Genomic DNA, 22,283 nt, shown 5'->3' with positions numbered 1-22,283 from the left:
GAGGTCTTGGAGCTGGAAATGCAGAGAGCCTCCGTCACATAGAGAAGAGTGGTCGCGGTTGAGTGACCCGTCTTGAAGCCTGACTGGTTAGGGTCAAGAAGAATGTTCTGAGAGAGATAGCGAGAGAGTTGGTCAGAGACAGCACAAGAAAGCAGGGGTACTGGTCTTTAGTTTTTGACGACAGAGGAGTCAAATGTTGGTTTCTTGAGGAGGGGAGCGGCTCGGGCCATTTTGAAGTCAGAAGGGGACGCAGTCAGTGGTCAGGGATGAGTTGATGAGGGTAGTGAAGAATGGGAGAAGGTCTTCAGAGATGGTCTGGAGAAGGGAGGGGGGGTGGGGTCGAGCGGGCAGGTTGTCGGGCAGCCAGACCTCACTAGTTGCAGGATTTCATCTGGAGAGAGAGGTGAGAAAGAGGTCAAAGCGTAGGGTAGTTCAGTGTGAGTGGGATGGACTCAATAGGCAGAGTGAATGAGGAGCAGATGTTGTCAACCTTCCAACCTTCTTTTCAAGGTGGCTGACAGTCGTCCAAGGAGAGGGAGGGGGTGGAGGATTAAAGAGGGAGGAGAAGGTGGACCACTGGTGCAAAAGCTTTAAATTTAGAGTGATAGAAAGTGGCTTTAGAAGTGGATACAGGGGAAGAGATGGGGGGGGGGGGGGGGGGACAAAGTAGTGATCAGAGACCTGGAGAGGGTTACAGTGAGATTAGTAGGAGAACAGCCTCTAGGAAAGATGAGGTCAAGTGTATTGCCTGCCTTGTGAGTGGGAGGGGTCTGGGGAAGGGTGAGGTCAAAAGAGGCAAGGAGGGGAAAGAGAGAGTTGCAGTCTTATCACTCATATTTTCAATCTTCAAATTATAATTTATTTCTCAATTATTGCAGAAGATGGGATCCCCAAGTGTAACCAGTGAGTACATATTCAGTCAGTTGTGTGTGTCAGGATTTAGGTTCTGTTGTCAATGTAAACCAAGCCCTGGTGTGAATGAAGCTAGTTGAATGTAATGTATTTTGGCACCTCCATGTCAGTTTTCATAAAGACCCATACCAAACTATCCCAACAGTAGACCCAGTAGTGAGATTCCGTTTGCTTGCCTGCTTATCAAAACAGTCCCCAGATTCACAGATAATGCTGCCCCAGGCAGCAGCCTGGGAGGAGTGGGGTCGGGGTGCGGAGGACAGGGGGGGGGGGGGGGGGGTCTGGATGGGGGTCTGATATGGTAGTGGGTGTGGGTTTCTCACATACTGTATGAATGACAGAGACAACAGGAAGGACAAAAGGCTTTGGTATGTCCTAATCACCTCACCCACTTTTGTATTTTGTTGGGGTGTGGACAGGGTGTTGATGAAAGTGCTAGAGGGATGATCCAATCACCTGGATGGAATGTTGGAGGGGGGGATAGTGGACTATAGTGGGGACCTCTTTGGCCCTCCCTGCCTGAGTTTTGTAGTCCCGTTTCCAACACCCCTGGCTAAATATTGTACAAATAGGCCAAGTCCATGTCTATTCCTCCCGAGTGGTGCAGCGGTCTAAGGCACTGCATCTCAGTGCTAGAGGCGTCACTACAGACCCTGGTTTGATTCCAGGCTGTATCACAACTGGCCATGATTGGGAGTCCCAAAGGGACACAATTGGCCCAGCATCGTCCAGGTTAGGGTTTGGCTGTGGTAGGCCGTTGCGGCAGGGTAGCCTAGTGGTTAGAGCGTTGGAATAGTAACCGGAAGGTTGCAAGTTCAAACCCCCGAGCTGACAAGGTACAAATCTGTCGTTCTGCCCCTGAACAGGCAGTTAACCCACTGTTCCTAGGCCGTCATTGAAAATAATGAATGTGTTCTTAACTGACTTGCCTAGTTAAAATAAAATGAAGGTAAAATAAAAAAAATTGTAAATAAGAATTTGGTTAAATAAATTTAAAAAATCGAATTGTATGTGTCCTAAGGGGTTTGAGCTGTAAATTAGTATATAGTATCAACATGTGGATGAGATCTATCAATGGTTTACAGTTGCTGATCAGACTGAAAATGCACATGACAGATTTACATTCTAAGTTATTGAAGCGTTCAATGTCCAATTGACTGTTTGGACTGGAATCAGTGCCCAACACTGTCTTTACTAGTATTACTGGCACACAATGCTCATCATTGTATCAATGGTTTATTTCATTTGAATTTACAGAACCAAAGGGCTAATCTTAATGCTTTATTTTTTTATCTGTACAAAGAAACATCTTTAAACCGGTTTATTAATAAAGATATCCCAGAACCATCAAAGAGGTAACTCCAGGTATTGTGAAATGGGATTATCAACTTTGTGGTACCTAAGTAAATGTCTAAAATCACATCATGTCATCTGTGCTGCCAATATTGTATGACTTCATGACGGCAGTTCAACTCACACTGAGTCACTCACTGATACATAGAGCACATGGAGTGTTCCCATATGCATTAGCCTATATGCTGGTATTGACATAGAGGTGGTGTACATTATGCATATATGAAGGTGTACATCAGGTAAAACATGCTATTTCCATTGACAGGACCCTACTGACTACTAGGTAACGTGTCCTTATACGTATGTAAACCTACAGTGCCTTGCGAAAGTATTCGGCCCCCTTGAACTTTGCGACCTTTTGCCACATTTCAGGCTTCAAACATAAAACTGTATTTTGTTGTGAAGAATCAACAACAAGTGGGACACAATCATGAAGTGGAACGACATTTATTGGATATTTCAAACTTTTTTAACAAATCAAAAACTGAAAAATTGGGCGTGCAAAATTATTCAGCCACCTTTTGCTGCGATTACAGCTGTAAGTCGCTTGGGGTATGTCTCTATCAGTTTTGCACATCGAGAGACTGAAATTTTTTCCCATTCCTCCTTGCAAAACAGCTCGAGCTCAGTGAGGTTGGATGGAGAGCATTTGTGAACAGCAGTTTTCAGTTCTTTCCACAAATTCTCGATTGGATTCAGGTCTGGACTTTGACTTGGCCATTCTAACACCTGGATATGTTTATTTTTGAACCATTCCATTGTAGATTTTGCTTTATGTTTTGGATCATTGTCTTGTTGGAAGACAAATCTCCGTCCCAGTCTCAGGTCTTTTGCAGACTCCATCAGGTTTTCTTCCAGAATGGTCCTGGATTTGGCTCCATCCATCTTCCCATCAATTTTAACCATCTTCCCTGTCCCTGCTGAAGAAAAGCAGGCCCAAACCATGATGCTGCCACCACCATGTTTGACAGTGGGGATGGTGTGTTCAGCTGTGTTGCTTTTACGCCAAACATAACGTTTTGCATTGTTGCCAAAAAGTTCAATTTTGGTTTCATCTGACCAGAGCACCTTCTTCCACATGTTTGGTGTGTCTCCCAGGTGGCTTGTGGCAAACTTTAAACAACACTTTTTATGGATATCTTTAAGAAATGGCTTTCTTCTTGCCACTCTTCCATAAAGGCCAGATTTGTGCAATATACGACAAATTGTTGTCCTATGGACAAAGTCTCCCACCTCAGCTGTAGATCTCTGCAGTTCATCCAGAGTGATCATGGGCCTCTTGGCTGCATCTCTGATCAGTCTTCTCCTTGTATGAGCTGAAAGTTTAGAGGGACGGCCAGGTCTTGGTAGATTTGCAGTGGTCTGATACTCCTTCCATTTCAATATTATCGCTTGCACAGTGCTCCTTGGGATGTTTAAAGCTTGGGAAATATTTTTGTATCCAAATCCGGCTTTAAACTTCTTCACAACAGTATCTCGGACCTGCCTGGTGTGTTCCTTGTTCTTCATGATGCTCTCTGCGCTTTTAACGGACCTCTGAGACTATCACAGTGCAGGTGCATTTATACGGAGACTTGATTACACACAGGTGGATTGTATTTATCATCATTAGTCATTTAGGTCAACCTTGGATCATTCAGAGATCCTCACTGAACTTCTGGAGAGAGTTTGCTGCACAGAAAGTAAAGGGGCTGAATAATTTTGCACTCCCAATTTTTCAGTTTTTGATTTGTTAAAAAAGTTTGAAATATCCAATAAATGTCGTTCCACTTCATGATTGTGTCCCACTTGTTGTTGATTCTTCACAAAAAAATACAGTTTTATATCTTTATGTTTGAAGCCTGAAATGTGGCAAAAGGTCGCAAAGTTCAAGGGGGCCGAATACCTTCGCAAGGCACTGTATCTGTCTCTTCCTTTCCGAATGGCTGTCTGTCTGGGCCTCCATGTCAATTTTATTTATTTATTTTATTTCACCTTTATTGAACCAGGTAGGCAAGTTGAGAACAAGTTCTCATTTACAATTGCGACCTGGCCAAGATAAAGCAAAGCAGTTCGACACGTCCAACTACACAGAGTTACACATGGTGTAAAACAAACATAGAGTCAATAATACAGTAGAAAACTTAGTCTATATACAATGTGAGCAAATGAGGTGAGATAACTCCCTTATCTCACCTCATAAAGGAAAAAAGGCCATGGTGACGAAGTAAATACAATGTAAAAAGTTTTAAAAAAAAAAATAAATAATATATATATATATATATACAAAATAAATAATAATAATAAATAAATAAATGAAAAAAATGATAACAAGACATATTCATCTTTATCCCTCAGAGGATTGAAATAGTCATTTAAATAATAATTTCTGTCTGTAAAATATTACATTCAATGAAGATGATATCTTGATAGTATGTTTATGGAGGTCTGTACAAATCATGGGGTCATGTCTAATAGTAGACCTACGAGTCATTTGACAATGATAATTGATAGTCATAAGTATTTTACAGCACAGTAAAGAATGAATGCAGGATATGGATGAGGGACAATGGGATTTATAAAAATACTATCTCATGCACGTTTGGACTCCTATTTTCGCCACTAGATGGCAACACTTGACCGGTTAAGTATCCAGTAAAAACAATTCTGTAACTTTTGTGCTTTATGCTTTTTAGCCGCGTCATTTTATGACATTTCATGGAAAACATAATTGAACAGTCACACAACCACATATCTGTGGACACTAGAGTCTATTCCACTGTAAAAGTTATTCCATATCCACATTCTTTCACCTTGGAAGGAAGAGTAATTCCATTGGAGAAAAAAAAGGGTAACACTTCATAACTTGTTGAATATATGGTTGATAGACTCCTGTTGCTTTTTTCCCCTACCCCTATGGATTTCTATTTATTGGAGCATAGGGCATAGACTGAAATTCAGAAAACCTGGAAGTTAAAATATCATTGGTAAGAACAAGAAAAATTACAAATGAGGGTAATAATATTATTTTGTAGTTTCTTAAAATAAAATATTCACTTGATACAGTCAAATTGCAGGGGTTTAGTAAACTTTCAAATTAGTGGATAACTTGTCTAATTACAGTACTAATAATAGTAGGTACAATAAAACTTTGCCATATGAGGAAGGAAGGAAAAGGGGATATCTAGTCAGTTGTGCAACTGAATGCATTCTACTGAATGTGTCTTCCGCATTTAACCCAACCGCTCTGAATCAAAAGAGGTGCGGAGGGCTGCTTTCATCGACACCCACGCCGTCTTCCCAGATGACTGTATCAGGAACCACAGAATGACACAAAGTTCCTTTGAATTACTGATTATATATATATATATCACACACACACACACACACAGTGGGGCAAAAAGGTATTTAGTCAGCCACCAATTGTGCAAGTTCTCCCACTTAAAAAGATGAGAGAGGCCTGTCATTTTCATCATAGGTACACTTCAACCATGACAGACAAAATTAGGAGAAAAAAACCTGAAAATCACATTGTATTTTTAATGAATTTATTTGCAAATTATGGTGGAAAATAAGTATTTGGTCACCTACAAACAAGCAAGATTTCTGGCTCTCAAAGACCTGTAACTTCTTCTTTAAGAGGCTCCTCTGTCCTCCACTCGTTACCTGTATTCAAAAGTGACCAAAACATCAGCCAGGAAGCATAGGAACTGAGAAGTGGTCTGTGGTCACCACCTGCAGAACCACTCCTTTATTGGGGGTGTCTTGCTAATTGCCTATAATTTCGACCTGTTGTCTATTCCATTGGCACAACAGCATGTGAAATGTATTGTCAATCAGTGTTGCTTCCTAAGTGGACAGTTTGATTTCACAGAAGTGTGATTGACTTGGAGTTACATTGTGTTGTTTAAGTGTTCCCTTTATTTTTTTGAGCAGTGTATTGTATGTATGTATGTATGTATGTATGTACACATACAAGTAATGGACATTAGACCTGGAGAAATGTGTCCTTTGGTCTGGAGTCCAAATTGGAGATTTGAAAAAAATCCCATTGTATGATTTTATTTGCAAATTATGGTGGAAAATAAGTATTTGGTCACCTACAAACAAGCAAGATTTCTGGCTCTCACAGACCTGTAACTTCTTCTTTAGGAGGCTCCTCTGTCCTCCACTCGTTACCTGTATTAATGGCACCTGTTTGAACTTGTTATCAGTATAAAATACACCTGTCCACAACCTCAAACAGTTACACTCAAAACTCCATTATGGCCAAGACCAAAGAGCTTTCAAAGGACACCAGAAACAAAATTGTAGACCTGCACCAGGCTGGGAAGACTGAATCTGCAATAGGTAAGCAGCTTGGTTTGAAGAAATCAACTGTGGGAGCAATTATTAGGAAATGGAAGACATACAAGACCACTGATAATCTCCCTCGATCTGGGGCTCCTCGCAAGATCTCACCCCGTGGGGTCAAAATGATCACAAGAACGGTGAGCAAAAATCCCAAAACCACACGGGGGGACCTAGTGAATGACCTGCAGAGAGCTGGGACCAAAGTAACAAAGCCTACCATCAGTAACACACTACGCCGCCAGGGACTCAAATCCTGCAGTGCCAGACGTGTCCCCCTGCTTAAGCCAGTACATGTCCAGGCCCGTCTGAAGTTTACTAGAGAGCATTTGGATGACCCAGAAGAAGATTGGGAGAATGTCATATGGTCAGATGAAACCAAAATATAACTTTTTGGTAAAAACTCAACTCGCCGTGTTTGGAGGACAAAGAATGCTGAGTTGCATCCAAAGAACACCATACCTACTGTGAAGCATGGGGGTGGAAACATCATGCTTTGGGGCTGTTTTTCTGCAAAGGGACCAGGACGACTGATCCGTGTAAAGGAAAGAATGAATGGGGCCATGTATCGTGAGATTTTGAGTGAAAACCTCCTTCCATCAGCAAGGGCATTGAAGATGAAACGTGGCTGGGTCTTTCAGCATGACAATGATCCCAAACACACCGCCCGGGCAACGAAAGAGCGGCTTCGTAAGAAGCATTTCAAGGTCCTGGAGTGGCCTAGCCAGTCTCCAGATCTCAACCCCATAGAAAATCTTTGGAAGGAGTTGAAAGTCCGTGTTGCCCAGCAACAGCCCCAAAACATCACTGCTCTAGAGGAGATCTGCATGGAGGAATGGGCCAAAGTACCAGCAACAGTGTGTGAAAACCTTGTGAAGACTTACAGAAAACGTTTGACCTCTGTCATTGCCAACAAAGGGTATATAACAAAGTATTGAGACAAACTTTTGTTATTGACCAAATACTTATTTTCCACCATAAATTGCAAATAAATTCATTAAAAATCATGTGATTTTCATGATTTTTTTTCTCATTTTGTCTGTCATAGTTGAAGTGTACCTATGATGAAAATTACAGGCCTCTCTCGTCTTTTTAAGTGGGAGAACTTGCACAATTGGTGGCCGACTAAATACTTTTTTGCCCCACTGTACCTACCATGGTTTAGAAATCTATATTTGAAGGAGCATACGCTTTTTTTTTTCATTATTGACACACCATGGAAAGTCATCAAAAATAATTTTGCTCTTATCTTGCTCCCAAACTCCAAACAAACGGACTCAAATAAAACAAATGATTAAATGAATCCATGGTCCAAAAGTGATAGAATCTCCTCAAACATTGACATAGGACTTATGCACTACAGGTGAGGCCAAAATGTACATGTTGACCGTCCAGTGTTTACTGGCCAGTTAGAAAAGGGCCGAAGGTTAAGAAGAGGAGAGTACCCAGACAAACACAACACAACAGACTGGGAAAGCGTCCAGCCGGGCTCAAAACACTGTTGTGAGAGAACCCAACCAAGCTCAACACCCTGCACACTGTCCACCTGGACAGATTGTCGACCTTTGGACCATTTCATATAAAGACAGGGAATGGACTAGAGCTTCTGTAACATACACAGTTCTATTTTGCACTTATTTTCTAATTTGAGAGAGATGCTACAATGTGAAAGTTTCTGGGGACAAGTTTCGACTCTCTTTCATAACCCTGTATGAGAGAGACGAAACAGCAAAGAACTTAATCAATGTCCTCTGAGTTTTTAACACTGGACAAAGGATGATCAGGCAATTCTACCACTTTTCATCCTCTTATTATCTCCAGCACCAACCCAGTGTCTACATACTGTACAGTGCCTCCAGAAACCCTTAGACTTTTCCCACATTGTTGTGTTACAGGCAACACTTTAAATTGATTAAAAATAGATTTGTTTTGTCACTGTCCTACACACAATACCCCATAACGTAAAAGTAGAATTAGGTTTATGGAAATGTTTACAAAAATGAAAAGCTGAAATGTCTTGAGTCGGCAAGTATTCAACCCCTTTGTTATGGCAAGCCTAATTGATTTCAGTAGTAAAAATGTGCTTAACAAGTCACATGATAAGTTGCATCTCTGTACCCCTCACATACAATTATCTGTACGGTCCCCAGTCAAGCAGTGGATTTCAAACAGATTCAACCACAAAGACCTGGGAGGTTTTCCAATGCTTTGCAAAGAAGGCCACCTATTGGTGGACATTGAATATCCCTTTGAGCATGGTGAAGTAATTCATTACACTTTGGATGGTGTATCAATACACCCAGTCACTACAAAGATAAAGGCGTCCTTCCTAACTCGGTTGCCGGAGAGGAAGGAAACCACTCAGGGATTTCACCATGAGGCCAATGGTGACTTTAAAACAGTTAAAGTTTAATGGCTGTGCTAGAAGAAAACTGAGGGATCAACAACATTGTAGTTAATCCACAATACTAACCTAATTGACAGAGTGAAAAGGAGGGAGCCTGTAGAGAATATAAAATATTCCAAAACATGCATCCTGTCTGCAACAAGGCACTAAAGTAATAATGGAAAAAATGTGGCAAAGCCATTAACACTTCATATTCAGGACAAAATGTTGTGTTTGGGGCAAATCCAATACAACACATTACTGAGTACCACTCTCCATATTTTCAAGCACAGTGGTGGCTGCATCATGTTGTGGGTATCCTGGGGAGTTTTTCAGGATAAAAAATAAACGTAATGGAGCTAAGCACAGGCAAAAATGCTAGAGGAAAACCTGGTTCATTCTGCTTCCACCAACACTGGGAGATGAATTCACCTTTCAGCAGGACAATAACCTAAAACACAAGGCCAACTAAACACTGGATTTGCTTACCAAGAAGACAGTGAATGTTCCTGAGTGGCCGAGTTACTTAAATTTACTTGAAAATCTATGGCAAGACCTAACCATTCTCAACAACCAATTTGATAGAACTTGAAGAATAAAAAATAATGGGCAAGTGTTGTACAATCCAAGTGTGGAAAGCTGAGACCGGAAAGACTCACAGCTGTAATCACTGTCACGCTCGTTGTAATGATGAGACCAAGGCGCAGCGTGAGTAGAGTTCCACATTATTTTAATAAACCGAAACTCACTGAACAACAAACAACCAAACGAAACGTGATGATACTGTTGTGCACTCAGACAACTAAATGTAGACAAGATCCCACACAAGAAAATGGGAAAAAGGGCTGCCTAAACTGTGGAGCGCACTGGAGGCCTGATGTGTGGGACCGGTACAGGTGGCACCAGGCTGATGACACGCACCTCAGGGCGAGTGCGGAGAGGAGACACAGGATGCACTGGACTGTGGAGGCGCACTAAAATGGATTCAGTAAAAAACGTTCCTCATCAATCTACAATACCCCATAATGACAAAGCGAAAACGGGTTATTAGCTATTTTTGCAAATGTATAAAAAATGAAAACAGAAATACCTTATTTACATAAGTATTCAAACCCTTTGGTATGAGACTCGAAATTGAACTCAGGTGCATCCTGTTTCCATTAATCATCTTTGAGATGTTTCTACAACTTGATTGGACTCTACCTGTGGTACGTTCAATTGATTGAACATGATTTGGAAAGGCACACACCTGTCTATATAAGGTCCCACAGTTGACAGTGCATGTCAGAGCAAAAACCAAGCCATGAGGTCGAAGGAATTGTCTGTAGAGCTCTGAGACAGGATTGTGTCGAGACACAGATCTGGGGAAGGGTACCAAAACAATTCTGCAGCATTGAAGGTGCCCAAGAACACAGTGGCCTCCATAATTCTTAAATGGAAGAAGTTTGGAACCACCAAGACTCTTTCTAGAGCTGGCCACCCGGCCAAACTGAGTGTAACAGTATAACTTTAGACCGTCCCCTCGCCCATACCCGAGTGCGAACCAGGGACCCTCTGCACACATCAACAACAGTCACCCACGAAACATCGTTACCCATCGCTCCACAAAAGCTGCGGCCCTTGCAGAGCAAGGGGAACCACTACTTCAAGGTCTCAGAGCAAGTGACGTCACCGATTGAAACGCTATTTAGCGCGCACCACCGCTAACTAGCTAGCTGTTTCACATCCGTTACATGAGCAATTGGGGGAGAAGTGCCTTGGTCAGGGAGGTGACCAAGAACCCGATGGTCACTCTGACCGAGCTCCAGAGTTCCTCTGTGGAGATTGGAGAACCTTCTAGAAGGACAACCATCTCTGCAGCACTCCACCAATCAGGCCTTTATGTTAGAGTTGTCAGATGGAAGCCACTCCTCAGTAGAAGGCACATGACAGCCCGCTTGGAGTTTGCCAAAAGGCACCTAAGGACTCTCAGACCATGAGAAACAAGATTCTCTGGTCTGATGAAACCAAGATTGAACACTTTGGCCTGAATGCCAAGCATCACATCTTGAGGAAACCTGACACCATCCCTACAGTCAAGCACGGTGGTGGCAGCATCATGCTGTGGGGATGTTTTTCAGCGTCAGGGACTGGGAGACTCGTCAGGATCGAGGGAAAGATAAAAGGAGCAAACTACAGAGATTCTTGATGAAAACCTGCTCCAGAGCGCTCAGGACCTCCGACTGGGGCGAAGGTTCACATTCCAACAGGACAACAACCCTAAGCACACGGCCAAGACAATGCAGGAGTGGCTTCCGGACAATTCTCTGAATATACTTGAGTGGCCCAGCCAGAGACCGGACTTGAACCAGATCGAACATCTCTGGAGAGACCTAAAAATAGCTGTAGCAGGAAGTGTCAGAACTCTGTGGCTTTCCAATATTTTAGCAAATGAATTGCGCATGGTGGTCTTGTCACATTTACAGGTGGTTTTGTGGCAAGCAATCTTTTGTTTATGCACTCTATTTCCCTACCAATGTACCAGGACTCAGGGTGATATTTGGACTCAGGGTGATATTTGGACTCAAACCACAAACCAACATATGCCATATAAGATGCCATGCTTGTAATCAAAAGCAAACCCTGCAATCATGTTGAAAACAGTAAGAAACATTAAAGGAGATGGGCCCTTAACACCATGTATGATGTTCCCTGACTATCACCAAGGCAACCTCTCTGAGGTGTTTAGTGTCTGTGCGTGGTTCTGGCTCACTCTCAAGCAGATACCAGTGGTGTAAAGTACCTCCTAAATGTAAAGTCCCAATATTTGGGGACCCTACTTGATTTTTTAAACATTTAATGTAGTCTGGTATGAGAACAGAAGCATCTATCTGCAAAAGCATGGTGTCTGCGGAAAGCTGAGTATCTTGGCTATTGATCTGTGCCTTAAAATCTTTGGTGTGAAGTATTAGGATATGGGCATACGAATGTTTAAGGACAGGCCGAGTCGATGACTTCATTTACATACAAGCAGTATTTTACTGGATGACTTTTACTTGAGTCATTTTCTATTAAGGTATCTCTGCTTTTACTCAAGTATGACAATTGGGTACTTTTTCCACCACAGGCAGATACACTCTAGTGAACCCATTACCCTTGTTTACCACTTCTCCTTTGTGATAGCACCAGTAGCCCAAACCACAGCCCCACAAGAATGATGTGCTTTGCTCTTAGGTTTGGGGGAACTTAATTAACTATGACTTTTAGGGGCCAGATGTGAAAGGGAGAGGACTTGAATATTGGAACGCCTTCCTCATTCCATGAGAGTGAAAGGTTCATTAAATCAGTGCCATTAAGGGCATATATTGACTTGTATAGTGCACCATCATAAATGTAATCTGTACTATCTGGGCTGCTCTTGGACCAAGAATACTTATATTCTAATGCGTTACAGAATTTGGGATCTGATAACTTTTCCTCTAGTTGTTTTTTGACTGACAATTTCATAAACACTGATCCACTCTTGACAAGAGATGGCATATCCCCAGGGAGGCAAGCACATGATGTGCAATGATCTGGCACTTCACTGCCAAAGAAATACTGGCATGTTGGACAAATATACTGCATTTCAAAAGTGTCATTACAGTCAAAATACTTCATAAACAGGTGGCGCAGTGGTTAAGGGTGCTGTACTGCAGCGCCAGCTGTGCCATCAGAGTCCCTGGGTTCGCGCCCAGGCTCTGTCGTAACCGGCCGCGACCGGGAGGTCCGCACAATTGGCCTAGCGCCGTCTGGGTTAGGGAGGGATTGGTCGGTAGGGATCTCCTTGTCTCATCGCGCACCAGCGACTCCTGTGGCGGGCCGGGCGCAGTGCGCTCTAGCCAAGGTTGCCAGGTGCACGGTGTAGCCTCCGACACATTGGTGCGGCTGGCTTCCGGGTTGGATGCGCGCTGTGTTAAGAAGCAGTACGGCTGGTTGGGTTGTGTATGAACGGACGCATGACATTCAGCCTTCGTCTCTCCCGAGCCCGTTCGGGAGTTGTAGCATTGAGACAAGATAGTAGCTACTACAACAATTGGATACCACGAAATTGGGGAGAAAAAGGGGTAAAATTCAACAAAAAAAATAAAAATACTTCATAAACCTGGCTGTCCAATAAATTACTGAGAGCTATCTTGGTGGTTGTGTATCTTTTTTCAATGGCTATGTTGTTTTACCAGAGTGGCGGTCTTTGGTCGATCGACGTCGCTCTTGGACGAGCTGTCCTGTGTGGAAGAGTGACTGTGGCAACTGTCAGTAACACTTCAGAAAGGAGTGAGTGTATAGTACTGCTGTGCTGTTTCTCTGAGTGGAATACTTACTTGTAGCCATGGCTTGTAATTCGTTTTCCTCTTCCAATCTAAGGAGGGTAGATGATGAGATGATTAAGGATACCTCAGACAAAATCCAACCAATTGTCATTATCAGAAGACAGTTTTGATATAGACTGTTTTAAGTCCATATAGGTACAATCGATTCGTTATGAATGTCTGAAGAATCATACAGTAGCTACCTTTCTTGTTGTTGACCTGTGGCTATCTCCTTTTCGTCCGTCTTGGGACTGGCGTGGGTTCTTGGGAGAGGTAGGCCTTCAATTTCAACTAGGCCTATAGGCTAGATGACATGAATGGGCAGAATAGGTAAGAGGGCATTGAAAAGGAGTTTAAAATAGTTTACCAAGATATTCAGAATAGTGTTTCCCCTACGATGGCAGTAGGCGTGGCCAATGGCATGGTTTTAGATGCATTTTGCTGTATTAAAGGGGGTTAGAGGCCCATCACAACTACTCTCCTACTACAGTCCTATCTCACACATACACTTCCATGCCCACGAAGGTTCTAGTATCAGGCAGGGCTATGACTACACCAGTGAGAGGAACCATTTAAGTTCCTGCCTAGAAACAGAGATGTATTTGCTGTCTAGATGTGTAAGGAGTTGACACCGCCTATTAGAAGGTTATGAATGTATGTGCTTGTGTAATCGTACCTTGTCTTTGCAGTTGTATGACCCAGTGGGTGAATAAACTTGGTGTGAGCTTTTTCTAGTTGGCCATTTGAGTTCTGAGAGAGAAACTGCAGTTTCCTGCATTTCTACACATTTTCCAATGGCTTATGTTATGTTATTATGCTACTAACATTTTTTGGGAGTTTGCAGGAAATCCTATTTTAATAATGGGCATGGTAAGAATCTGCAAAGCGGTTCCTTCATTCATTTATTCCATAGGATATTTTTAGATTCACTTAAAATAAGGTCTGTGTTTCGTGTAGGTTTACACCCCCTTTGCCAATTTTATAACGGTGTAGATATCCATAGGACAAGGTAACTGATCAATATTGGCTAAATATAAGCAAAGATAATTTTTTGTAGAGTGGATTTATGAAAATATGTTGACAAACGTTACCTTATCCTAGTGAGATTTACACGGGTATCAAAACGCTGAGGCGGTTTAAGCCCGCACGAAACACAGACCTTATTTGAAGTAGATCAAGACATTCTCTGTGGAAGACATTAATGGTAAAATAACGAAGGAACCCCTTTCAAGTTCAGCCGCAAGTTATTACAGGAATTATAACGCGTCAACTATTTCTCTCTAAACCACATACCTTTGACTATTACGAGCCTGCTGCTGCCTACCACCACTCAGACTGCTCTATCAAATATCAAATCATAATAAACACACAGAAATACGAGCCTTAGGTCAAATCCGGAAACTATAACCTCGAAAACAAAAAGTTTATTCCGTTCCGTAATTTATCTAACGGGTGGCAAATTAGGCGGCCCAAAATGTTGCATATACACTGACTCTGCGTGCAATGAAGGCAAGATGTGACACAATTTCACCTGGTTAATATTGCCTGCTAACCTGGATTTCCTTTAGCTAAATATGCAGGTTTAAAAATATAAACTTGTGTATTGATTTTAAGAAAGGCATTGATGTTTATGGTTAAGTACACATTGGAGCAACGACAGTCGTTGATTGATTGTTTTTTTATAAGATAAGTTTAATGCTAGCTAGAAACTTACCTTGGCTTACTGCATTCGCGTAACAGGCAGGCTCCTCATGGAGTGCAATGTAATCAGGTGGTTAGAGCGTTGGACTGGTTAACTGTAAGGTTGCAAGATTGGATACCCCGAGCTGACAAGGTAAAAATCTGTCGTTCTGCCCCTGAATGAGGCAGTTAACCCACCGTTCCTAGGCCGTCATTGAAAATAAGAACGTGTTCTTGCCTAGTTAAATAAAGGTGTAAAAGAAAATTGGCACCAAAAAAATACAGATTTCTGATTGTTATGAAAACTTGAAATCGGCCCTAATTAATCGCCCATTCCGATTAATCGGTCGACCTCTAGTCTGAACACTTTCTGAATCCACTGTATATTCTGCAGGATTCCTGCTGGATTGTTTTTGTGAAGGGATACCTGCATAATTCCTACATACAGGAATTGTCTTACAGGAAAGTTGCCCCAAAAATCCTGTGGGATATCCTGCAGGACTTCCCTTACAAAAAAATTCTGCATGAATCCTGCAGAATATATATTTGGTGCAGGATTCCTGTAGGACTTCTTTGTAAGGGTGTAACCACGTTTCCATCCAATTTTTGTTCGAGTAAAGTCATACCGGTGAAAAAAATCACAACAGCTATGATGGAAGCAAGAAATGTGGTGGGATCTTTATGTGTCAGTAAAATAAATTGTGATTTGCAAATTATGGTGGAAAATAAGTATTTGGTCAATAACAAAAGTGTATCTCAATAATTTGTTAAATAACCTTTGTTGGCAATGACAGAGGTCAAACGTTTTCTGTAAGTCTTCACAAAGTTTTCACACACTGTTGCTGGTATTTTGGCCCATGGCATATTGCTGTAGAATGCTGTGGTAGCCATGCTGGTTAAGTGTGCGTTGAATTCTAAATAAATCACTAACCGTGTCACCAGCAAAGCACCCCCACAACTCCTCCTCCATGCTTCAGTGTGGGAACCACACATGCAGAGATCATCCGTTCACCTACTCTGCGTCTCACAAAGACACTGCGGTTGGAACCAAACATCTCCAATTTGGATTCATCAGACCAAAGGACAGATTTCCACCGGTCCAAGGTCCACTGCTCGTGATTCTTGGCCCAAGCAAGTCTTTTCTTATTGGTGTCCTTTAGTAGTGGTTTCTTTGCAGCAATTTGACCACGAAGGCCTGACTCACACAGTCTCCTCTGAACAGTTGATGTTGAGATGTGTCTGTTACTTGAACTCTGTGAAGCATTTATTTGGGCTGCAATCTGAGGCTGTTAACTCTAATGAACTTATCCTCTGCAGCAGAGGTAACTCTGGGTCTTCCTTTCCTGTGGTGGTCCTCATGAGAGCCAGTTTCATCATAGCGCTCGATGTTCTTGAAATGTTCCAGATTGACTGACCTTCATGTCTTAAAGTAATGCTGGACTGTCGTTTCTCTTTGCTTATTTGAGCTGTTCTTGCCACCATAATATAGACTTGGTATTTTAGCAAATAGGGCTATCTTCTGTATTCCACCCCTACCTTGTCACAAAACAACTGATTGGCACAAACGCATTAAGAAGGAAAGGAATTCCACAAATTACAGTTTAACAAGGCACACCTGTTAATTTAAATCATGAAGCTGGTTGAGAGAATGCCAAGAGTGTGCAAAGCTGTCATCAAGGCAAAGGGTGGCTACTTTGAAGAATATAAAATATATTTTGATTTGTGTAATACTTTTTTGGTACTCAGTGATTCCATGTGTATTTCAGTTTTGATGTATTCACTATTATTCTACAATGTAGAAAATAGTCAAAATAAAGAAAAACCCTGTAATGAGTAGGTGTGTTGACTGGTACTGTGTATATATACAGTATATTTTGTTTCCTCTGTCGGGCTTCGACCCCTTGTAGTGGTATCATATATACACACACAAGACATGGAAGAAATGTGTACAAGTGCAAGAAATTAGCTTTAAAACATTTCTCTCCACCAACAAGAGGGGTGTGAACAGTTTGGGGTCGCATGGGTTGGGAGGTGTTTTTTTTATTTTTTAGATTGGACAAGTTTGGCATTCATCACAAGTTTGTGTGACAAAACAAAACCATGCATAGAGTGGAAAATGCAATGCAAATACATTGAATTTGTTTTTTTTAATCTGATACATGAGATCTTTAGCGCAAAAGTGTTTATGTGCACTACGTCATCACGGACAGCCTTCTCTCTGCAACAAGTCTGTTTTGATGGAAACAAACCTTTGGTGGTAAAATGTGCATATTGGTTTAATGCAGATTTTATAACATTTGCATGAACATGTCTTGCAAATTGGATAGAAACCTAGCTTGTGACATCACAGGGTAGAGTAAAAAGTGTTTTTCAAAACTTGTAAAGTATTTCTAGCCAGAGGGAGGGTATTTTCATGCTCCCCACGTCACTGCGGATCTCAGATGTAATCGGCTAGAACTTTATATTTTCTTTCTACAAAATGTAGAAATGTGCCGTTTTCACATGTTGGCATTGTGCTGAGGTTGAAAAGTGGTGGAATTGACCTTTAATCTTCATAATTAAAACACCAATTATAGTATAAAAATACAAGTCTCTAATACAGTAGACATTCACAAAATTGAACAAATAGCTAAAACATACATCTTTAACCTTGGTCTTAGTTATAACACATGGTAACAGACAGTTGGCTGTATACTGCTAATATACTTTAAAACCCATAAAACAGGAGATAGAGAAAAGTAGTCTAGGTCTAATTCCAAACACAATGTACTCAATTCTTGAGCATTTGGTCCTACCATCATCAACTGACAAACTTAATAACCAGGAAACTGGTAGTAAACTTGCATATAATCTTGGACCTCGAGAGCTGAAGATGTGCACCCCATCCACTTCAGAAGGATGCTATGAGTTGTGTGGTTGGTCATTGAGATGCACTCTGGGATGTGTAGTCCATTTGTAGTCAGGAGCTGTAGGCAGACTAGCTGTCAGGGTCAGGTTCTGTCTCTGGGTCTGGGGTGACCTCATCTCCTGCAGGGCAGATGGAGAGCTGGGTGAGGCGTTCCTCAGACTGCAGAATGTGGGAGGTCCACTCCTGACACACCTCCTCCATGGAGGGGCCGCTGCCCCCGTACTCCTGGGGGAGGATGTCTTTGGAGAAGAAGCCACTCAGCGTCTCTTTGAAATTACTGCCGTGCATGTGGATCTAGGAGTAAGACAGAAGGGAATTGACATGAATTACTATCACTGTTGTCATGATCAACATTGTCATCAGAGGCAGCATTATCATCATTGTCATAATGGGTTATAAGCACCTGCTCTAAACAACATCTGAGGTCACTATCATCATCTCCATCACTCCTGTTGACAATGTATAAAATATGTATCCAGGTGAAGCAAAAGTCATAGTGCAAGAACATACGAATGGTGACTGACCCGCTGTTTGATCTTATCAGTCAGGAATGGACGGATCATGGTGAAGACGGGTCTGAAGAATATGGGCTCATTGATCAGATGGATCCCTCGCACCTTCAGAGGAAACGAGTCCTGACAAGATCACATTTAAACAGAGGCTTATTACAGTATTATTATTACAGGCTTATTCACAGTATAGCTATCGAGTATGTAGCTATATTCTGTAAGATTAACATGAGATGTCTGCAATACAGATAACTCTGGATCCAGACCTAAACCTAACCTTCAAAAGTATTGATCATTCTAAGATTATTTCTGATAGCAGAGGGGCCCTTTAAAAACAACAGTACTGGGTTCTGTTCATTAGGCACCAAACTAAAGAAAACAGACTGAAACAGGGTGGGACTACCTGCAATGGTTCAATAGGAAACCATTTTTATTTTCAGTAGCAAAACTTTTAAAAACATTTTTCATTGGTTTCCTAATGAACACAACCAAGTTCAACTAATAGCCTACCGTGAGCACAGAGGACATCATCTTTGCCAGGGAGGAGTTGATCTGTAGGGCATGAGCGAAGCACCATCCCTGCATGTCGAAAATGGCCTTCAGTCCATTCCTCTGGGTCTCGGTCTCCTGGACGATCAGCTCAGATGTGATCAGACTGACACGGAACACCTCGTAAGCTGTGAAATCTTTAGGGTTCCACTGACCTGAGGAGACAAGCCAACACATTGCAAATGACATCTCAAAATGACAACTTCTCAAATGGCCCAGTGGAGCAGGGTCCTCCAACCCTGTCCCTGGAGAGCTACCGTCCTGTAAGTTTTCACTCCAACCCTAATCTAGCACACTTGATTCTAACAATTAGCTGGTTGATAAACTGAATAAGGTTAGTTACAACTGGAGTTGGAGCAAAAACCTAGAGGAGGGTAGCTCTCCAGGAACAGGGTTGGAGAGCCATTGCTGTAGAGTACCATAATTCTAATCTTGACATCGAAGCCAGTTCAACTGCATTTTATAAATTATTCCCTTCTATTCAGGGACTGATTTAGACCTGACACCAGATGGGTGCAATTAATGATCAGGTAGAACAGAAAACTAGCAGTGCTCTGGATCTCGTAAGGTACGATTTGAATACACCTACTATAGAGTATACTATATTAAGCCAAATACAGTAGGTATGCCACCTCACATAGCCCTGTGCCATGGGCCGATGTATCAAAATTAATAACGTTCAAAGTACATTTCAAGGTTGCTGCGTTGACGTTAGGGGAACATAGCAGGAGTGAAACTTCGGCGCAATTCCATATGATTCAAGAGATTACGTTACCCCATTGTGGGCGGTAACTGTAGATGACAAGGTATCTTTATTCATGTCGGGAATTTAGTGAATTAAGGTAGCTTTATTCACATCAGGGGAATTTAGTGAAGTGCAGACTGCAACTCCATACAATTTAAGGTTGCTGCATTCACATCAGGGGAACACAGAAGGGGTGAACTTATGTGCAACTCCATACGAAATGATATGTGGCTCTGTTCACGCCAGGGGGGATGAGGAGGAGTTAACGACTTTGGTGAAAGTTCCACAGGATTATTGCATTTTCATGTGTTCAGTAGCATCTATAAGTCACATGATTATGAACCAATGATACAGATTGTTCCTGATGTTGTGACATTCTCTACATAACTGGTGCTGTGAGATTAGAATATCAGGATTCAAGGATGCTGTGATATTAGGATATCAGGATTCAAGGATGCTGTGATATTAGGATATCAGGATTCAAGGATGCTGTGATATTAGGATATCTGGACCTGCTTAAACAAAGCAATTGTAACAGTAGTAGAGCAAAGGATTGCAATACATGAGAAAATGAATGGCTGCAATATTGCGGTTATGAGTTATGATGCATGGAATGCTAAGGCAAATGTATGAAAGTGTGTATTCTTATTTTAAATGTATTTAGTTCTGTCCTTCAGCTGTAATTATCTATTAATGTTATTTATTATGCTATGGTTTGTGTGGAACCCAGGATGAGTGGCTGCTGCTTTAGCAGTAGCTAATGGAGTTCCTAATAAAATACTACAAGTACTAAATACTATATTAGGTGGTTTTATGCAGTGGTGCCATTTGCCTTGCCTGACACCGAGACCACACCATATAGATGAGGACTAACCTATCCTATAGATGAGCACTCTGCTGCCACTGAGGTCCCGGTCCCTCAGCACTCCATGGTAGTTATTCTGGAGGAGTCCCAGGACAGAGGACGGGTGCAGGTTGGCATTGATCTCTGGGCACTCTCTCCTCCAACGCTGGTAATTAATTAGTAGCTATAAGGATGGAGGGAGAGAGGAAGCGAGAGAAAGAAAGATGGGAAAGAAAACATATTTTAGATTGCAACAGAAAAATAGTCAGCGGTCAGCCTGTCAAATCATGTCAAGCTATTGAACCAAGCAGGACAATGAAAATTATATTCTGAAACGGGAGGATGGAGAACGATCTACACCTTTAACTTTTTCTGAGAGATTGCAATCAAAATAAAGAATAAAAAATATCCGTCTCATCTACATTTTTTTAAGTCAAGGTAAGTTAATATAATATTTTGTCATTTAGAATTTTAAAAATTATATATATATATATATATATATATAGATATATAAGTATTCAGACCCCTTGACTTTTTCCACATATTGTTACGTTATAGACTTATTCTACAATTGATTAAATAAACATAAAAAATCCTCAGCAATCTACACACAATACCCCATAAGGTTTTTTAGAAATGTTTGCAAATATAATAAAAATAACTATTCAGACCCTTTGCTATGAGACTCGAAATTGAGCTCAGGTGCATCATGCTCCCATTGATCGTCCTGGCAGTTACCCCAGTACTTGGGAAAAACGCCTCTTTTCTAAAAACATTTCATTAAATAACGTTAACTTAAAAAGTGTTAACTGCGGTCACTTATTTCCCTTCATAGGCAAACAAACTAAGTGTGACCATCGTCCACATACCTCACATTTACCAAACTGTTTTTTGTGTAGGCAATTGGACATTGTTCTTGGGGGCATCGACCCAACTCTCCTTCACTGACAGTTTTGATTCCAAGTTCTAAACAACCGCTAAATACATTGAAAACATGTCCTAAATAGTTTCATTTTACAATAGTTAACCCACCGCGGATACCAACCTTCAGTGACAGCTCAACATCAAAGTCTCTCGCTCTCAGAAACTTTATTAAAAAACTGTCCGACCAATTCAACCTGTCCTGCGGGTCGATGACGTCTTTCTGTGCCCTCTGTCTCAGTTGTAATAAATAACGTTGGACAACATTGGAGTCGTCGGGTAAACTATTTAGGTCTCCTTCGTAATAATTCTCCTTTACAGACATGTCGGAAATGTATGACATTTCCCGCCCACCACACACACAAACTATGTCAAGGAGAATGGAGAAACTTCCGTTCATGCAGTCAGAATGCAACTGAAATCATTTCTGCTCTTTAACCCGCATGGGGCTCACCTATGCTAGGCCCTACTCACCGCTGTGCAACTAAGCAAATAATCGAAGCACGTGTCAACAAAGATGATGAAATCAAGGCAACTGTACAGCCTATTGGTGGTGAGGGGTGAACTTTTGTTTTCAAGTACTTCTCGACCTAATGAAATCAAGGCAAATGTACAGCCTATTGGTGGTGAGGGGTGAACCTTTGTTTTCAAGTACTTCTCGACCTAATCTCTACTGCCATGATACGTTGCAACAAGGCAAGACAGTGGAAAACGTGTGCAGTGACTTGTGGAATAGGCCAACGAGCTGTTATTCATCTAAATAAATTGTTCTGTTATGCTACAATTCAAACACTTAATAACTCGGAGGGGGTGTGGTAT

The 22,283-nt window shown here is 41.7% G+C and overlaps 1 protein-coding gene across 1 annotated transcript; it reads right to left on the bottom strand.

The window, feature by feature from the left end:
- Positions 1-17,010: 17,010 nt before the first annotated feature.
- LOC110530207 (alpha-tocopherol transfer protein) lies at positions 17,011-22,080 on the bottom strand. Its single transcript, XM_021613084.2, has 5 exons — positions 21,589-22,080; positions 20,574-20,727; positions 18,916-19,109; positions 18,421-18,531; positions 17,011-18,190 (listed from the first exon to the last, which is right to left on the bottom strand). The coding sequence occupies exons 1-5, from the start codon at positions 21,862-21,864 to the stop codon at positions 17,966-17,968; spliced, it is 960 nt and encodes a 319-aa protein (XP_021468759.1). The 5' UTR covers positions 21,865-22,080; the 3' UTR covers positions 17,011-17,965.
- Between the last annotated feature and the right edge of the window lie 203 nt (positions 22,081-22,283).

The sequence above is a fragment of the Oncorhynchus mykiss genome, chromosome 8, assembly GCF_013265735.2.
Source record: "Oncorhynchus mykiss isolate Arlee chromosome 8, USDA_OmykA_1.1, whole genome shotgun sequence".
Classification (NCBI taxonomy): domain Eukaryota; kingdom Metazoa; phylum Chordata; class Actinopteri; order Salmoniformes; family Salmonidae; genus Oncorhynchus; species Oncorhynchus mykiss.
The sequence above is the reverse complement of the archived record's forward strand: the minus strand, read 5'-3'. Positions and strand labels throughout refer to the sequence as shown.

What these genes read in the sequence shown, in the direction of transcription:
- LOC110530207 (XM_021613084.2), bottom strand. Translation starts at nt 21,864, where the DNA reads ATGAACGGAAGTTTCTCCATTCTCCTTGACATAGTTTGTGTGTGTGGT. An exon ending in TGATGTCCTCTGTGCTCACG is followed by an intron (nt 18,532 to 18,915) that starts GTAGGCTATTAG and finishes TGATCTTGTCAG; the next exon opens with GACTCGTTTCCTCTGAAGGT. An exon ending in CTGATAAGATCAAACAGCGG is followed by an intron (nt 18,191 to 18,420) that starts GTCAGTCACCAT and finishes TCTTACTCCTAG; the next exon opens with ATCCACATGCACGGCAGTAA.